Here is a 17,164-nt window from a genome sequence, read left to right as displayed (position 1 = left end):
GAGCAACGGATTCCTCCGGAGGAAGCAAGTTGAAGCAGTTTAAACACAGTCCGAATTGAAATCCCGCCCCTTCTACGGAGTATATAATCTGGATGCAGGCTAAGCATATCTTGGCATAATGGATGAGGCTTAGCGGTGAAATCATCCCAAATTCATGTTAATTACTGCGAACTAAATGGGATTTTCATTAGTACAGAGTCTATTTGACTCTTAAGTACTTTCTGTATAGGACCACCATATAAAAAGTAGTTGGTGTCCAAATCTCGCACCTTATATCTTAAAACCATAAATTGAATATCTGGGAGATACATTGATATTGAGAGTCGAAACTGCATTCTGATTTGACACAAAGCTAAGCCGTTTCCTTAGCCTCGTGCTGTTATGCTAAAGCGGAGTCGAAAACTGCACTTTCAAGGAATCCTACTTGACTATAGTTATGTAAGAATAGTCAGCCACTTATGCGGCTTTCTCATGTATTCTTCCCAGGCGTCTTCTTAAGGCATCTCCCCCCTCCTAGCTTATATATGTAGATAGAAAGATGAAAAGGCAGCAAAAAGCCCAAACTGTAGAAAATGTGAAGGGTTGGGTGGTGGACGAGAAACCCTCGTGACACTCAGTTGTGTATAGGGTGGGAGTCATCGAGTAGCCCTGGCGTCCTCAACACAACTTTATCCTCTTATCACTACGAAGAAAGTAGGACTTTCCACCCCCAACCGAGACAGCAGGAATAATGTACGAACAATTGATCAGAATGGGAACGTAACGTGGCTTTGATAGCTGCATGTTAAATTGACTGATAAGAAGATGGTCGATATCTACCTAAGAGTGACGAGTATGTAGGTAATCTGAACTGCAATACTATCACAAGAGGGAGGTCAATGGGGCCTTTTCATCAAACCCCTGCTTCTTCTCTAAATTGCTGGCCATTGAGAAACGCACAGCGACTGAACAACTTTTCCCAATGAAGCGCTTTCTCTGCGTCGGTCATGACCTCCATGCCAGCTCCAATGCCTTCGCTACATCTAGTGGGTGCTGAGCCATGAGGTCCACCAAACAGCTGTACCGAGATGTGACTAGGCAGGTCGCCTATTGAAGATTTCGACAACTCATTCGAGAACGCAGGCGGCCATGACTGGAGCCGATCGTCTGACCCTTTAGGGGTGCCATGCACGAACTGAATAATAGTCCGACTGAAATCGCGAGCCAGCGCAAGCTGAGCGTCCGAGTTATCTGCACCGGCCCCTAGGTGGTCATTGTTGAACAGGTAGGGGATATCGCTGAGGTGAGCTACACCCCACATTGACACACCCATGAAATCAAAGACTGGCATGTATCTGGTTTGGTTGAACTCAAACAGCCGTACCTGGGAGGCTTCCACACCCCCATTTTTGACATACTGCCATGTAAAGTCAAGAACCGGGCAAGTGAACCAGATGTCGCGATTCAGCTGTGCAGCGCGGTAGTACTGCGGTGAAAGCTGACCTTCATGCTCTGGCTTGATCATGTGTTCGAAGTCCTCCAGAGGGTACAGATGTAGCAGCTTCTCTTTCGTAGATTGGGAAAGCTTGTGCAGCCATAATCCGAAACTCCCTAGAACTTCGTCGTCCGTCGCAGTGGTTGGAGGCGCGTACCAAGCGCCATCGTTGGTGACCCAGGAAGCTATCAAGGGGATTCCTTTGGTAAATTTTCCTTCGCGCGTCAACTCCGAGGGTCTATCTTGAATGAAGTCATCATCGATCGTTGGGTAAAAGTACCCTTCGCCTAAAGGCGGACGGGCTGCGCGAGATGCAGTGACGGATAGGTTGGCCAATCGCTCAAAGGGAACACCTCGAAGGCACTCCAGCGTCTGCAAATCTTGGTTGCTGCCACATCCTACTTGCTGTGCAATAGCAGCCGTGTGACTCGCAACCAGGTCTGGGTGGCTGTTGAAGTTCAGGCCTGGACCACCAGACATCATTCTAGGGCCGTGGATCAGCATTGCACCGTTTCAGGCTTGGACTCACTTACACTCCTTGCTGAAATGGAACGTCTTGATCACCACCAAATGCCGTCAGCTGTAGACCAATGTCACTGGCCCCCACGCTTTGTCCAATGACAGTCACTAGAATATAGCCTGTCAGCATATCGGTGTTTGAATACAGGAAATGGTAGTTTGAGTATACCTCTGTTAGGGTCACCGCCGAATGACTCGATATTATCGCGGACCCCTGGTTTCTCGACATTTCAGCTTCTCATGGTGTGATAAAAGAGCAGCGAGATACATACACTCCAAAGCGACACGCTGGTCCCGAAGCCCTGCATTTGTGTCTTTTCTCTCAATCAATGCTTCGCTAGTTGCGAAACCGAAAACTGAACAGGAATCAACAATCAATACACAATCTCGGCGCAAGGTTTCAAGGACTCCTGGCGCATCACTTACGGCCCAGGCGATAATTTATGCCAACATACACCAGCGGCTGTCCATCAGCAGCCGCCAGATTTACCAAGCCGTCAGGTTCGTAAAGAATATCAGAAGCTGAGCCTAAAACATGGCCACCTGTCTGCTCATTAGTATCTCCAGAGCCTTACATCCTCCCAAACAACCGACTAACCTCCATGGATCCAAACTGCAACTGGAAGCTTAGCATCTTCCTGCGTTCCTGCCAGTCTCGCAATTCTCAAGCTCAGACAATTTTCGCTAATGTTGGTCACCCTACTTGTGAACGGAAGTATATCCCCCGTCGCTTGCGGACACCAGGCACCAGCCCGGGTTGCGTCAATGACCGATCCCTTTACTGGTCTCGTTGGGACTGGCGGTGCGAAACGCCGCTGCCCTGTGGGTTCCTCCGCGTAGAAAATGTTCTGGAAATGCTCAACTCCCACAGGTGATAGACTGCCAAGATAAGAGATTCCTCGCGCCGAGTCCACTACCTTTATGCTGGAGCTTAGAAAAAATGTATCGCAAAGTTCCTGATAATATATTGCGATAATGGCCAGAAGCACAGCTACCACAGACGCAAACAAACGGTTAGCCATGACGGCGAGATGTCAGAGGTCTAAGGTTCCTTAGAGTATCCCCCACGAGTGAGAAGATAAGGAAAGTTGAGAGTTAAGGTGCAGCAAGGGGGGATGTGTATATCCGTACGGATGATCTGCCGGGTGTGACGATCATGCTTCGGCGCCTAGCTGCCTTGTATTTTTGCGTTTTCTTTGTTGACGGCTAGTTACATGCAAACGCAAGGCCGCCCAATGTATTAAACCTAATTACTTGCAATCTTCCTGGGAATTAACATTACATTCATTAAACTAGAAAACAAAACTTGAGCTATAGTCACGGATAAAATGACCTGGAAATATGTCTCTCCCAATCAATATTACATCCTCACAACTCTATATCCGAGCTCTGCCGGACCATCCAATTTTGCTTCGTAAGACCCCTGGTCACGGTGTGCATAGGACCCACTTGAAGTACTGAAAGTTGTGAGTGGTGTCTTCCCGTCATTCGTTGATGCCGATGTAGAATGTCCAAGGAGACCAAACTCGCCATCGTTTGACCGACCAAAACGACGGTATAGAGTATCGCGGCATTGGCCCAGAACAGGTCCAAAGACTGGCATGCAGCAAACAATCATAGCCACATTCACCTCAATCTCGGACCACAGGATAAACAGGGTGAAATCGGCAATAAAATCAGGGTTATCCTCCTTGTCATAAGACGTCACGAGATAGATGTATGTCCTCGCAACTCCAGCGCCGATCGTGCTATGAGCAAGGTTAGCATCAGGTCATCCGACTCTTTCCACGTGAGAAAGAACATACAATATCCCGACCATAAACACACCCGTAACCCCAATCTTCTTTTTAACCGACATCTGTAACTTCCAGATGATCGGCACAGGCATAAACATAATCACAAAATCCGTCAGCAAATCCGTCCCGCAAAACACCGTCAGCATATTCAGCGTATCAGTACACTCGGTCAAAAAGAACTTGATCGGCGCCCAGTTCCAGTCCCAGTTCGTCCCGCATTGGAACACAGTCGCAAAGAAGAAAGAGATACTCCAGGCAGCAACGACCCCAATCATAACCCAGCAAAACAGCTGGAAAGAGCGGATGGGACTTAACATGCGCTTCCACAGGAACAGGATGGAGAGTTTGATTAGTCCAAAGGCGATTTTTTCTGTTGTCTGGAAACCATATTTGTATTTTTGGACTAGGACTTCGAGCTCGCTGGGTTGGGGCCAGTTGTTTAGAACTATAGAGTGACCGGTTATTGCGCCTTGTATTATGCCCGAGAGGAATATTCCATTTAGAATGAGGACGAAGAACTGTTCGCCTCGACATCAGTATAGCGTCGCTGTAAACTCTGGGGTTATACGGGGGACACACAAGAGAAGACAGCGCAAACCAGTCATCCGGCCCCAGGGGTATTTTTGTGAGTCGTCTGGAGTAGAAGCGGAGCAGTACTGCAAATATCCCCGTCAGGAAGAATATCGATGTCATGACTATTAACCCCGGGCGGTCGTTGACGAGTGGGAGGGCGCGGTGGTATGCCATTGTTGGATATTCGCCGAAATGCGCTTCCGCTGAAGTTTGTCTCTGAAGCCTTGGTGTATATAGTAGATACCGATCAAGTGGAGCAAGAAGAATGAGCTCGTATACCCATCAGGCACTAGCGATGACGAAAAAAAAAAGGTTCGCTAGTAAAAGAAATGAAGCTTATGACTCCAAAATGATCTCAGGAATGGCTATATGTTGTACAAACCCAAGGGAGGCATCCAGGAATGACCCCAAGCTCGGCATGTTTACTCGATCGAGCGGCTTACAGATAAAGTTGGCCCGGAAGGGCAAAGGCTCAGTTGGTTTGATTTGGAACATGACGGGGCAAGACTTTCGAGTAACTGCAGGGGGGGCGTGCTGCAGCATGCCGGGGGGGGGGGGGGGGGGTACTTGATTTGATTTTCTAGCAGTCGCGAACTTTTAGCGGAGATCGTGTTGTCCCTCTAATCTACTGAATTTTGTAATCCTTAAGATCTAGTTAACTCTGGAAGAGTCTGTTTACAATGTCAATACCCTCTGAGGACAAGGAAGAATGCACCGGTCTTCTCAACGATATCGACAAGACCCAGAACCCGGACATACCAAATGGTCCTAGGAGCGAGGACCCCTACAGGCGTCGCTTCCTCATCCTAGTTCCCATCCTGCTTCTATCCCTCACTGCCAACATAATCACCCTCTCTATCATCGTCTCAAACCCCAAACCTTATCAACTCCCATCAACATACGCCAACCTTTATCACACTCACACAGAGCCCTACGTCCTCCTAACCGACTACTCCCACAACACGACCCTAGCCGACACCCTCTGGCACTCCATAAACATTGACAGCGGTGTTGTCGCCCTCCCCGACTCCTTTGCCGCATCTCATAATCTTCGTACAGCGCAACGTTTTCCCTGGGACACCAGTAAAGGAATCTACATCCTCCACGGCTTCCACAACCTGCACTGTCTGAAGATTATCTACATCAGCCTTTTCGAGTTTCGGACCGGCCAGGAACAATCGAGGACCTGGCACCATATCGCGCATTGTCTTGATGCATTGAGACGCCAGACGCTATGTGATGCGGATGATACGCCCAGGGCCACGGAGAGAAGGGCCGAGGTTGTTAGTGGGCTTGGGCAGCATCGAGTTTGTAGGAATTGGGGGGAGTTGGAAAATTGGGCGAAAGCTCATACGGCTTGCTATAAGCGCCCTGAGAAGCCCGGGGATGAGGTTGGGTTGAAGAGGTTTATGCATTGCCCGGAGGGGAGTGGCTATGTGGTTGATGAGGGGTATGTGCCCACGGAGGAGGTTTTGGTGGGGTTGCCCGAAGAGTCGATTGCAACAGGGGCTGGGGAGGTATAGAGGATGTTACGTAGGGGGAGATCTTTTGTACAGAGTACGGAGTGCTAGGACTAGAATTGGCTCTGATAATTTAATCAAGGGAACAAGTCGGATCGTAGGTACATTTGGAGAACTCCAGGATTTGCCAGAGAAACACCCTTTTAAAACCCATCTGCGACAACCACGTCTTTGCTATTCCACTTGATATTTCCCTGGTTTTCGTTGGCTCCCTGCTCTTCTCTGGCGATCATCGCGGATCTGGAAACCGCAGTGTCTTGAGAGCATCCGTTAGCCCTGTTCATTTGCAGGATGTGTCTCTCCTTGGGGATATACTCACTTTCAGTGGATGTGGGTGCAGCCAATCCCAAGGTGGCCAGGAAGGTAAGGAGGAAGAGGTATGTACGCATGATGGGTGGTTGGGGGACTCGTTTGTATGGAGGATAGAACGGTCAAAGATGATATTTCTGAAAGTTGGAGATTGCTCTAAATAGACCGTGGCCTAGGGCAACTTGACGTTATTAAATATACCTACTCAAGAACACGAGGAAAGGAATGTCATAAATATCGTAGTTTGGTTATCATAGTACTGCATACTTCCAGTTCAACCCGGGTGCATGTTGATCAGCCAGTTAAGGGCGTCTACAGAGGGCATGATTCACACCCCTCTTCTACCTACAGGTGACTAGTACAGTAATAGTATGTAGATCCCTAAAAAGAATATGCAAGGTGTTCCGCCTTACACACTCACAGCCTTTCTTACCCTTGCAAATGTGATCCGAAGTGACGCAATCCTAGAAGGGCGCTTGGATCAACCTTTTACGGAGTATTTAATGTTTAAATAGCAGAGTCCTGCATTATGATACATTCCAGCGCCAACAGGCCATTTCCAACTGGCCTATGCAGGTCTCCATCAAATAGATGACATACCATCCATGCCTAGGCGATTGACAGACGGTCCAACCCGCTCTGACTGTGTTGGCGTAAAGCAAGGGATACTCTGACTTGACCCGAACATCCGAGTCGGCCTTCTACATGGACAGAGCGGTTCCGAAGTCGAAGCGTTGGAGCTTAGGCGTATTTTCAATTCTGACGTCCTCAAATTACGAATTCACTTTTTCTTTCTCTTTCTTTTTTGAAAAAAAAAACCTTGCTCTAGTTAACACAGTAATGTTGATAACTGCAAAAGAGCACGAGTATAAGCCTCTTTCAAATGCCAATGAGGACTTAGACCGAGAGGAGCCTCGACCTCATCTTGCAAAACCATTAAAGAGACAGTTCACAGTCCCACACATCATATGCTTCGTCGTCTCTCTCATAACCGCTTTCATAGTGGGTGTATTACTCACCCTCTTCATCTCCACATCCACAACGTGCAGCTATGAATCCGGGACTGTAGAAGACCTACCAATAGCGCCTCACCTCCCGCTCCCCCAAATTGCAGGCAAATTCAAACATAAATCTCCTTTCACAGAGGAGCCACCGCGGGAGGGGAACGCTTCAGAGCCTATATGGGATGCGTTAATACCTAGTATGTTCTTTCCAGCACCTCATCTCAGCACCTAATATAAGATATGGTAATAACACAATCTACAGACGGACTGGGCTACTTCATCCCCGCAGCCACAAACACCTCGAAGCCAAAGTCCTCTTCTGTGGTAATCCCATCCGCCTTCCACCAGCTCCACTGCCTCTACCTCCTCCGACGAGCCTATTATACACCTGAATCAGAGCTCCAACGCTTCGACTTCGGTCGGAACCGCTCTGTCCATGTAGCGCATTGCTTTGATTACCTTGCCCAGGCGATTACCTGTTCGGCGGATAGTACGCTTGAGCCGGCGGTTGATACGGAGCATGGGTTTTTGGGTGCTGGGTTTGCGAGACGGTGTTGGGATTTTGAGTACTTAAAGAGCGTTGCGGAGAACAGGAGAGCGTTTAACGCGAGTGGATTTCTGGCTTGGGGGCTTGGAAAGGACGGGAAGGTTGGCTTGGGGTGATGGTTCGAGTTAGTAAAAAGGATCTGGAGTACTCAGACCTTGGCTTTTGTATTCAACTATTATGTGTCCTTGATGAAACATCTAAATTTGGCATAGAAAATTACTGGTCACCCATATATGGTGGAATCTCAGACACATTATCTAATTTTGCCTGAATACCCGCAATATCCAAACCCTTAGTCGATTCCATGAGCACCAACACGATGGAATACTGGACAGTATCGATCTTGATAGCCTCGTAGTTCCCATCGTCATATTCAATGCGTATAAAGAGGGAGCCGTCTTTCTGGGCACAAACTTCCATCATGAAGTTGAACGTTGCGCCCTGACACCAGGCCCTCAGTAGGTGGTGGTATTACTCCAGGAACGTCAAAATCACGGACTGCTCGATGATCATGGAATGTCATTCCTCGATACAAGGGACATCGGGGTGATCTGGATGAATGTCAAAATGATCTAACAACGCATGCCATGGGATCGAGTGAGAAAGAGAGAATCCCGGCTAGACTTTTGCGTGTCGCGTACATAGCTGAGTCCAAGTCCATCGGAAGGAGCATCACGCGGATAGGTAATGGCTCGAGAAATAGGCCAACTACGTCAAGATCATCCAATCCTCGGTTGAGAAATGGCGCTCCCAATACCACTGGCTGATCCGAGGGTCTATTTCGACACAGACATAGTGAAATAGCGGCGAGACAGAGCTGATGGAATGTGACTCCGTACCGTACACCGTACTCTGTCATGCTTGACATGACGTGTTCGGGGGGTTTATACACCCGGGATACCCCATGGAATGTGGTTCGTTTCGGGTTGGATAGAAAGGCAAACCACGCAGTGAAGAATTCCAGAAATCGAGGTCGTTTGAAGCGACAGCCCGATTCCAGCATGTGGTATCACTATATCGTCTGGTCACTGGTGGGACCGCCCTTGACGATTAGTTCCACCTCCCGTAGAACTGTCTGTAGAGATGTCAGAGCTAGGATGATGTGAGAAGCAACCAGAATCAGCAGATAGAGTGAGAGATAGACGCGGATGGGAACATCTTCAGAAAGATCGAATTCGTAATTGATTGCTTGTTGGATATCAATATCCGAGACGTAACGCACTTGGGACACGAACCACGAACTTCTCATAGTCCGGACTAACTGCGATCAATGTGTGTAATAAAGAGACCGGAAAATGTCGTGCCGTGCAAGGACAGTGTTCCATCCCTCAGTCAATCTGACCACGTCAATGGCTATGTCTAGGCGGCAGACATAATAACGTTAAAGGCGGTTGATCCTTTCCACAAATTGTACTTCTGCCACAGCTCGACTTCAATAAGAGACGGACTTTTGCCTCCTAATGGAGTCAGACTTTGCGCTACATCCCCACTCGTCACGCAATTAGGGGTATATTCTGTATAAGAGGAGAACAATGCCACCTGGCCACGGAGACGAGGGGAACCAATGACTTGACGGGCACGAATTTCCTTCGATACACAGCTTGCTAGCGTTAGATGCTCAAGAGAGTGGCCCCCCATATCGAGAAAATGATCGTGATCCTCAGTGGGGTGATTGATATCAAGTTTTAGGACGGTACGCTAAATATCAATGATTTTGCCTTAAGTTTTCAAATAAGATGAAGCCACGAACAGCCCGGCCGGGCTAGCTCAATCGGTAGAGCGTAAGACTCTTAATCTTAAGGCTGCGGGTTCGACCCCCGCGTTCGGCTATTCCTAAAAACCAAACCTGAGATTTCTTTTTTGCTTTGATTTTTTTTGCATGGGACGGATTTTCAAGGTCCACTTAGGGCTTGGGTGAACCGATAATCCGCCTCGCCGCAGCCGCTAAGAGAGCGACTTCGACACTTCTTGTTCAAGATCAAGGCAGCCGAGACAGACCGGTGTAATTGTGACGAGAGCTCACAAACACCAAAGCATATTCTTATGCAGTGTCCGCGATATGTCATTCCACGCACAAAATTGTGGGAGCAGCCGTGGGTAGTTGGCATCAAGGAGATAGATTATGATAAGATCATCTCCCACCTGCAGGCCACCCGCTGCGTGGTCAACTTCATGCACCGAACAGGTCTCCTCTAACAGTTCCGATATGTGACGGCGGAGGACGACGACGACGAACCGACAGGCCTCGCGGCAATGGATCTAGGTGTGGAAGACGATGGGTATTAGCCAATGACGACAAATGATGCTGTGAAACGAGAGCTCAGCCAGAGTTGACAAGCATGCCAATCAACTGGCCAGGATAACGTCACCATTAATTGAAACTGAGGCAGGAGGGGTGCAGAGAGAGAGAGAGAGAGAGAGAGAGAGAGAGAGAGAGAGAGAGAGAGAGAGAGAGAGAGAGAGAGAGAGAGAGAGAGAGAGAGAGAGAGAGAGAGAGAGAGAGAGAGAGAGAGAGAGAGAGAGAGAGAGAGAGAGAGAGAGAGAGAGAGAGAGAGAAGGAGAGAGTGGCGTGGGGGTTGGAAGGGGAGGGTGCACTCCACAACTATCATTATATGTTAATTTCTTATGTATGGGGTTGGATGGGGTTGGATTTATGGGTTTACAGGCCACAGGAATGGGCTGATTCCGCACTCTTTACGATCAGCATCTGTATCTGTATACTCTGGGAGAGATCCCGCTCGGCGTTTGGCTTCGAGTTCTTGCTTCAGTTGGATGAAGCGCCTGCATAGTCATACGCAACTAGTTAGACTGCAACAGGTTAATTGAACTTTGATTGATTGATTGATTGATCGAGCCAGGTGCGTTGGTCTGAACAAGAGACGAATATGTCCACAATAGCCGCGTAGTCTGTCTTTCCACTTCGAGCCATAGGGAACTCTGAAACGCCTTTCACCAGACCCAGAATGCCGTATGATGCTAAAACATCCTGTACACCACAAATAGTTAAATTCCATCTCTGTAGTATGTATGCATGACTTCATTTACCATTGCCCATCGCATCGACAGCCATATGCAGGATACCACAATTATATATATCCGCGCATGTATACGTAGAGTGTGCCACTTACTGGGACAAACTTAGAGCCTCGACGAGGCATTTCGTGGCCCAAGCTGATGGTGAAGGCAGTAGCTGCCCGTGTTGACAAATTGCCAGTTCTTATTTCGCAAGTGGTCAGGGTCTGTTATAATTCCTCTGATCATTGCAAACTCTCATCATCTACGTGTATAGTAAAAGACACACATATACAGCGCACGCATCTCAAGCCAGCTAAATCCAAGGTTTAGACGGTTTCGGCGGAACCGAAACTACCTTCTCCTCCTCGACATGAGCCAACAGTGCCGCCCCCTGCGTCCTGAACCCTGCAAAAATACATGCAAGCGTGGCAATTACCTCAGGTAGGAGCCCTAGCACTACACGAATAGCCAGTGACCCGGTGACGGGATTAAGCGACGCCCTCTGCGTGCACAGTGCAGCAAGACTGTAGAAGACTCGGATGCCGATGAAGACCAACGAGAAGGCGATGGCCATAAGCAGCTATTCCCGAAACATTAACATAGCACTCCGATACAAGCGGGGGGTGAGTACTTACGACGTTCCCTGCCCTCGTGAGCGAGGAATTCCGTCCCCGGGGAGCAATAAACGAGAACCCGGTCCAGCCAGCCAAAACCCCCCACGCGACTGCCAGAATCGAAATACCTGCCTTGGCAATATTCTTAGCCTTGTCGAGGGGCTGGTTGTGTTCCTGAAGTTTTACGGAGCCGGCAGCTGTTAGGGCCACGCCTGCGACGACGAGCATATGGTAGGCTAGGACGAAGGCCCATTCCATTTTCTTGTCGAGGGATTGGATGCGATAGTGTCGACTGCTGGACTTAGCATGAACCTCATATTTGTGGACTGACTACTACTTACGCCTCGTGTAGAATGCTAGCTGTTGCGAGGAGGAGAGGAGAAAGACCAACGCTAGAGATGATATTGGCGGCGACGCTGGTGTTGTTGACTGATAGCGCGCCACCGATTATGCGGATGGTGCAAAAGAAGAATAGGAAGAGCCATCCTAGAAGGCCGTAGCGACCGTGTCGGAAGAGAAGGTAGAGTACTGGGATAGCAAGGACGGCGTAGATGGCGCAGGTAGCAACAGAGAGGGAGTTGGTCATTGTTGCAAGTCCGTAGAAATGTCACTTTTTTTGTTCTGTCTTGACTGAAGAGGACAAACGACATAAGACAAAGAAGGAGAAGCGGTTAGTAAGACGAACAGGCCTTGGATCATCCATGTAGGACATCCTTCTTGGGTATCTTGCTTGTCAACCTGGCAGCCGCTGCGCCACGTTGCCAACAGACAAAGATCGACATTGGGGCCAATCATTCAGGTAGGATCAACATTCGGGCCAGGCTGAAATCCCGTCCCTCGTATTAAGCATTGTGGGAGGCTTGGCATGAGCTTGTCCATTCGCTTGATCCAGAGATACGAGGCTTTGGCCCCTCGGCAATGCAGAAGAAAGCTTTATTGGGGCTGAAATATAAGTCGGGAATAAATTGCAAAGGATGTTCAGCCCCCCACAAAATCAAAATAGCCTTGTCAAAAGTGTAGTTCGTGAGGCTCAAATCAGCACTGTAAGTGAGGCTGTGAGATAATTTAGGATATACTCCGTATAATTCGGTGACGATGAATTACGCAGAAAAGTTTAGCGTCTATTCGGGTTTAGGGCCTATCGGCGCATTACTATCGTCGTGCGTGTTTCTTTAAAGTCACCTTCATCGCCGCTTCAACTTCTAACTGTTTTTTGCGCTTCTACTCTTTCTTTCTCTCTGTTCCTCATGTACGTCTTGCGAGTGAGGAATTTTTACTATTGATCCGGATCACCGAGCTCCGCTAACCCTTATATCGCCAGCGCGAACGGCCGGCCCCGTGTAGCCCTTCGAGCTCTCCAGCGCAGTCTATCGGTCAAAAAAGAGATATAATAGTTAGGGTGTTTACCCTCGTGATCAGAGTCGTATATTTCATACAGAAGTCAAATAAGAGGCTTTCTGGCTAGCTCTCTAAGCCCCGACTGGGAAATCGAAGAAGCGATCTCGCGGATATCCTAAGACACAAATTCTTCGACTTCGTCGTTCATCCGCCCCCAAAGATAGAACTTATTGCTAGACAGGAAAATTGTGTGCCACCCCTTATTATCCTCCATAACCGGCTGTCCTGGTTGGAGACCATAGGATCGAGCAATTATTTGACCTTCGGAGTCGGCGCCTATCCACTCTTCCTGATAATGAGGACTTGATGGGTTCAAGGTCCAGCCAGGGGGAATGTTAAACTGACAATCCTTAGGCGACATGGCCAAAACAAGGAGTTAGCCTATACTTACTGGTGGCAGAGCGGAGGTATTCGTAGGTGACTTGACCAGCGAGACCGCCACAGAAGGTGGAGTAGAGATTCTAAAGGGAGGCATTATCGCAACAGTGGGCAGAGTCCGCTTGTTAGGATTGTTGGTGAAGGGATCCCTGGGATTGAGGGCAGGTCTGATGTAATTTTTAGTAGTTTCTACCAATCCGAACGGCCACGTGCATGAAGTAAAAAAACAAAACTATTATGCCACCCTTGATCCCATTGTGGCAATCAATTAGATGGGCAACTGGACTAACCGCCTACCACTAAGTCCCAAGCAGCCATACCTTACAAGTTGAGAAGGGCTTACACTTATGATCGCCAGCAGGTAAGTGAATCACTATACGATGCTGCTGAAGCTTTATGTTTCCGCTGCATAGAGTCGATGCTGACAATTGGAATGGTAGATATTCGGTATACTTCACCATGTGGTCGATAATGAACATCTATATGATATTCAAGATTGTCGATTGCCATTGCTTAGGGGAATTTTGAAGCAGATTGAAATGCTGTGGTATGAGAAAGGCATTGTCTCATATATGTTACAGATTCAAATCTAATTGTTTGCTGGTTTCTAGTCCTCCAAATGGCAGTGATTTCGTGTCGCCTGGCTTAGAACCTGATCAAATGATCAAGCGGCGCTTGAACCCCGAATGGGACCCTCGCAATCCATCGAGGGCTACAAAACGCAATTTCTACCTCCCACTAACAGCAATGTATGCTAAGTGTACCCCCTTTTACTGCGTATAACTCCAAGCTTTAATCGTGCCAAGTGCGGGTCACACCAGTAGATTCAAATTACCCATAGGATTCAAAATGTATCTTTTGTATCGCTTGCACATACAAAATATACTTAGACACCTTGTGTTGGGCGCTTAACACGATTACAGGGTCACAGCCAGTTAAGACTGGATGAATGTGAATATAATCAGATCAGGCTGATGCTAGACTCGTACAAAGTGAAAAGAAATAGACATCATCATACTGCACAACCAGAGCATTTAAATGAACATCCACTAGAAATAAATGGGTCTACCTACTATTGACTTGCCATTGCCCTTCTCGCACTCGCCAAAGCATCATCAATCAGCTTCCCTAACCGCTCATCTTGGCATTCAGCCCGAGCCTCCTTCAGCGCATCCTCCCAGGTTCCCCATCGCTCCCGCGTATAGCCCGTCCAGCCCTTCTCTTCAAACCTCTTCCCAGACCCAGCGCCAGACTCCTCAGGATACGTGCGACTATTGAGCACATTCGCCCACAGCCGCTCTGCAGCGTATATGAACCACTGGCAAGCGGCCTCCATCGCCGCCGTATCTACGAGCAACGCAGGGTGCTGGCCTTCAAGTGCCATCGCCATGGTCCAGATGGCTCGTAGTGATGTGTCCAGGGGAGAAAACGGCACTTCTTCATTGGGAGGTGTATAGTGAATATCTGCCGCCTGAGTGAGCTGCGCGAGGAAAGCGTTAAGATTCACCCAGCGACCTCGTTGCTGGGAATCTAGGGTTGCATCACATGGGTCTGAATGTGTTAGCGTTCTGACTGTGTAAATTGGGGGATGGAATCACCTTTGTAATCACCGCCAAACTCGTACCACGTCTCAAGCTCCGTGTAGCCGAATGAGGGCATGCCTGTCCAGAGGATGTCATCCTGGACCCTCAGGGGTTTGTTCGTAGATGGATCAACGGCAACTTGCTTCTGGAGATGAGAGATAAACTCAACCAGCTTAGTGTGTTTGGATGGCTCCAGGCGTTGAGCGAGCTCCATTACTGCAAGAGAGATGTTGTAGTCTGGGAGACCGACGCCGTTGTGTTTGTCTGGACCATGAATGGACAATGCGTTCATGGTCATGTTGATGGTTTCTTGGACTGCATCTTGCGGTGTGACATCTTCCTTGACTACTTTATCGAGGAATTTGAACTCCACGGAGTTTTCGATTTGTCGGATGAAGTCTTCTTTTCCCATGGTGTCAAAGAAAGAAGTTAGGTAGATTGAATGTTTGAGATGGAGAATGTGTGGAAAGTAGAAATGACAAAAAGCACATGGGAGATGCGCAGAAGCGGGTAAGGCAAAGGTGGGCTGTGTTGATCGACCGGACTAGTGGTAGTTGCTTATTCCAGGGCCCAGTATTGGCCCCCAGCCTTGGCAAATCCTTGGCCCCAAGGGTCTAAGGTACCAAGCATTTTTAGTACCCTTTACTCTGTAGGGGGCCAATTCATGCATGCAGCTCAGCCTTGAATATTGCCTCAGACTGACGATCATGAGATGTTCTATCAGTGTTCCAAGTTTAGAATTTAGAAATGTGAGCTGAATCTAAAGATATAAAACCGTGAGAATATCGCCAGATTCCTCATCATTAGCTGTATCAAAGCAATCTACTCCGGCTAATCAGCCTATTGCTTCTTCTAGACCATTGTCCAAAGCACCAGCCTCTCAGAATGTTATTCGACATGAAATCCATCGTCCTCTACGGACTGATGGCCCTGGCTCATGCTTCTCCCTTTCCCGAGCTCAGCAAGCGGGCCAAACTCAGTGACTTCCAGTGCCCTGACGGCACCACACTGTCTGAAAATGACATCCGCGAGGCCTTTAAGGAGTGCCGCAAGCTCGATGACCGCTCCATCGGCAAGTATCCGGCCAAGTTTGGTAACAAGAGCAACAATCAAAAGGTATTTGACAATATTCCGGATGGCACCGATCTGCGGGAATTCCCCATTATTGTGGGTGGAAAGTACACTGGTGGTAAGCTTTACAAACAGTAAAGACATTGCCACAAGCTGACTAGTGTAGGCGTACCTGGTAAGTACCGTGTGGTCACAGACTACAAGGACAACCGCGGCGACTTCCGCGGTGTGATGCAGCATACCGGTGCAACCGTTGGTGGCGCCTATACGGCCTGCACGCGGGTCACAAAACCCAAGCCTGAGACCGGCAAAGACAAAGAGGACAAGGACAAGCACGGCGACAAGAAGGGTAACAAAGAGGAGCGCAACGTCCAGGCGACTGAGATTGGGATCGCGGAGGAATCCACCAGCCACACTGTCAGCGACCTGGCCACCCGCGCAAAGAAGAAGAAGATTGGCAGCGCTACATGTGAGGGCGTCACGCTCTCCAAGGACGATGTCGGTAGTGCGTTCAAGGAGTGTAATAAGTGGGATGACCGTGGCGTCGGCGGCTACCCGCACAAATTCGGTAACAAGAACGGTAATACCCAGGTGTATCAGGGCGTCACCAAAGACCTGCGCGAGTATCCTATCATTCAAGGTGGAACTTGGACTGGTAGGTCATCAAGAATATGGTTGTTGGACCGAGACTGACCATTGGAACAGGCGGCGTACCCGGCAAGTACCGTGTTGTCACCGACTACAAGAAGAACTTTGTTGGCGTGATGGTTGAGAAAGCTGGTGCTACCTTCACCCGCTGCACTATCAATTCTGATTAGACTGGATGGTTGTTTTGAGATCTGATTAGGGAAGGAGCATATTAGGAACTGAATTGTTTTTTCCTCCTATGTCTTTTATTCTGTCAGAGGTCTTATTCTTTCACTTCTCGCTAGTTAAATGGCATTATAATTTACTAAGTTTGTCTTGAACTTACACAAGCGACTTCGCGAGTTCATCTCCTAACGACCGACTGGCTAGTATGTATCTGTGGCCGCTGCTACTTTAGGTCGTTCTTCGGTAAAACCCTCCTGATAAGGTCATTCGAAACTGCCCGTGACCAAAACAAGCTCGTACTATGAGTTGGTTATTATGGTGGGGGAAAGGTTTACTGCTGAGGCAACGAAGATGCCTGGTGCTCATGAGCGTGCGAGGGCGTTCATCACGGCTGCAGTTGTTATTTCGGCGGTTACTACACAGTTGTTATTTCGGCGGTTACTACATTGGTTTGATCTCCGGTTGAATATATTTCCTTTGCAATTCATCCTCCCTCGTGTGTGATGATGCACCCCCCCTCTGGTATAGCCTCATGAGTACCTCTCTATAA

At 48.6% G+C, this 17,164-nt stretch overlaps 13 protein-coding genes across 13 annotated transcripts; 5 read left to right on the top strand and 8 right to left on the bottom strand.

Moving 5' to 3' along the window:
- Positions 1 to 892: 892 nt before the first annotated feature.
- Positions 893 to 3,015, bottom strand: N7447_005196 (Carboxylesterase type B; the record flags this gene model as incomplete). The annotated part of the gene is made up of 6 exons (XM_057229458.1): positions 893 to 1,958; positions 2,008 to 2,101; positions 2,163 to 2,207; positions 2,266 to 2,349; positions 2,420 to 2,536; positions 2,592 to 3,015. The coding sequence occupies 6 exons, from the start codon at positions 3,013 to 3,015 to the stop codon at positions 893 to 895; spliced, it is 1,830 nt and encodes a 609-aa protein (XP_057084548.1).
- A 338-nt stretch (positions 3,016 to 3,353) lies between these two features.
- On the bottom strand, positions 3,354 to 4,536 carry N7447_005195 (uncharacterized protein; the record flags this gene model as incomplete). Its single annotated transcript, XM_057229457.1, has 3 exons — positions 3,354 to 3,741; positions 3,799 to 4,307; positions 4,369 to 4,536. 3 exons carry the CDS (start codon positions 4,534 to 4,536, stop codon positions 3,354 to 3,356), a joined length of 1,065 nt encoding a protein of 354 aa, XP_057084547.1.
- Positions 4,537 to 5,042: 506 nt separating this feature from the next.
- N7447_005194 (uncharacterized protein) lies at positions 5,043 to 5,885 on the top strand (the record flags this gene model as incomplete). The annotated part of the gene is made up of 1 exon (XM_057229456.1): positions 5,043 to 5,885. One exon carries the CDS (start codon positions 5,043 to 5,045, stop codon positions 5,883 to 5,885), a length of 843 nt encoding a protein of 280 aa, XP_057084546.1.
- Positions 5,886 to 6,025: 140 nt separating this feature from the next.
- On the bottom strand, positions 6,026 to 6,271 carry N7447_005193 (uncharacterized protein; the record flags this gene model as incomplete). Its single annotated transcript, XM_057229455.1, has 1 exon — positions 6,026 to 6,271. One exon carries the CDS (start codon positions 6,269 to 6,271, stop codon positions 6,026 to 6,028), a length of 246 nt encoding a protein of 81 aa, XP_057084545.1.
- Positions 6,272 to 7,031: 760 nt separating this feature from the next.
- On the top strand, positions 7,032 to 7,858 carry N7447_005192 (uncharacterized protein; the record flags this gene model as incomplete). The annotated part of the gene is made up of 2 exons (XM_057229454.1): positions 7,032 to 7,392; positions 7,458 to 7,858. The coding sequence occupies 2 exons, from the start codon at positions 7,032 to 7,034 to the stop codon at positions 7,856 to 7,858; spliced, it is 762 nt and encodes a 253-aa protein (XP_057084544.1).
- A 100-nt stretch (positions 7,859 to 7,958) lies between these two features.
- N7447_005191 (AMP-dependent synthetase/ligase) lies at positions 7,959 to 8,162 on the bottom strand (the record flags this gene model as incomplete). Its single annotated transcript, XM_057229453.1, has 1 exon — positions 7,959 to 8,162. One exon carries the CDS (start codon positions 8,160 to 8,162, stop codon positions 7,959 to 7,961), a length of 204 nt encoding a protein of 67 aa, XP_057084543.1.
- Positions 8,163 to 8,754: 592 nt separating this feature from the next.
- On the bottom strand, positions 8,755 to 8,991 carry N7447_005190 (AMP-dependent synthetase/ligase; the record flags this gene model as incomplete). The annotated part of the gene is made up of 1 exon (XM_057229452.1): positions 8,755 to 8,991. One exon carries the CDS (start codon positions 8,989 to 8,991, stop codon positions 8,755 to 8,757), a length of 237 nt encoding a protein of 78 aa, XP_057084542.1.
- Positions 8,992 to 9,621: 630 nt separating this feature from the next.
- On the top strand, positions 9,622 to 10,531 carry N7447_005189 (uncharacterized protein; the record flags this gene model as incomplete). Its single annotated transcript, XM_057229451.1, has 4 exons — positions 9,622 to 9,639; positions 9,684 to 9,905; positions 9,942 to 10,021; positions 10,129 to 10,531. 4 exons carry the CDS (start codon positions 9,622 to 9,624, stop codon positions 10,529 to 10,531), a joined length of 723 nt encoding a protein of 240 aa, XP_057084541.1.
- Positions 10,532 to 11,070: 539 nt separating this feature from the next.
- N7447_005188 (uncharacterized protein) lies at positions 11,071 to 11,957 on the bottom strand (the record flags this gene model as incomplete). Its single annotated transcript, XM_057229450.1, has 3 exons — positions 11,071 to 11,337; positions 11,393 to 11,663; positions 11,713 to 11,957. 3 exons carry the CDS (start codon positions 11,955 to 11,957, stop codon positions 11,071 to 11,073), a joined length of 783 nt encoding a protein of 260 aa, XP_057084540.1.
- Positions 11,958 to 12,884: 927 nt separating this feature from the next.
- On the bottom strand, positions 12,885 to 13,130 carry N7447_005187 (uncharacterized protein; the record flags this gene model as incomplete). The annotated part of the gene is made up of 1 exon (XM_057229449.1): positions 12,885 to 13,130. The coding sequence occupies one exon, from the start codon at positions 13,128 to 13,130 to the stop codon at positions 12,885 to 12,887; it is 246 nt and encodes an 81-aa protein (XP_057084539.1).
- A 364-nt stretch (positions 13,131 to 13,494) lies between these two features.
- Positions 13,495 to 13,930, top strand: N7447_005186 (uncharacterized protein; the record flags this gene model as incomplete). Its single annotated transcript, XM_057229448.1, has 2 exons — positions 13,495 to 13,508; positions 13,759 to 13,930. The coding sequence occupies 2 exons, from the start codon at positions 13,495 to 13,497 to the stop codon at positions 13,928 to 13,930; spliced, it is 186 nt and encodes a 61-aa protein (XP_057084538.1).
- A 289-nt stretch (positions 13,931 to 14,219) lies between these two features.
- N7447_005185 (DUF3632 domain-containing protein) lies at positions 14,220 to 15,142 on the bottom strand (the record flags this gene model as incomplete). The annotated part of the gene is made up of 2 exons (XM_057229447.1): positions 14,220 to 14,698; positions 14,746 to 15,142. The coding sequence occupies 2 exons, from the start codon at positions 15,140 to 15,142 to the stop codon at positions 14,220 to 14,222; spliced, it is 876 nt and encodes a 291-aa protein (XP_057084537.1).
- A 473-nt stretch (positions 15,143 to 15,615) lies between these two features.
- On the top strand, positions 15,616 to 16,619 carry N7447_005184 (putative extracellular guanyl-specific ribonuclease; the record flags this gene model as incomplete). The annotated part of the gene is made up of 3 exons (XM_057229446.1): positions 15,616 to 15,919; positions 15,968 to 16,456; positions 16,507 to 16,619. 3 exons carry the CDS (start codon positions 15,616 to 15,618, stop codon positions 16,617 to 16,619), a joined length of 906 nt encoding a protein of 301 aa, XP_057084536.1.
- Positions 16,620 to 17,164: the final 545 nt, after the last annotated feature.

Source organism: Penicillium robsamsonii (genome assembly GCF_028829455.1).
Source record: "Penicillium robsamsonii strain IBT 29466 chromosome Unknown utg000003l_segment0_segment0, whole genome shotgun sequence".
Classification (NCBI taxonomy): domain Eukaryota; kingdom Fungi; phylum Ascomycota; class Eurotiomycetes; order Eurotiales; family Aspergillaceae; genus Penicillium; species Penicillium robsamsonii.
The sequence above is the reverse complement of the archived record's forward strand: the minus strand, read 5'-3'. Positions and strand labels throughout refer to the sequence as shown.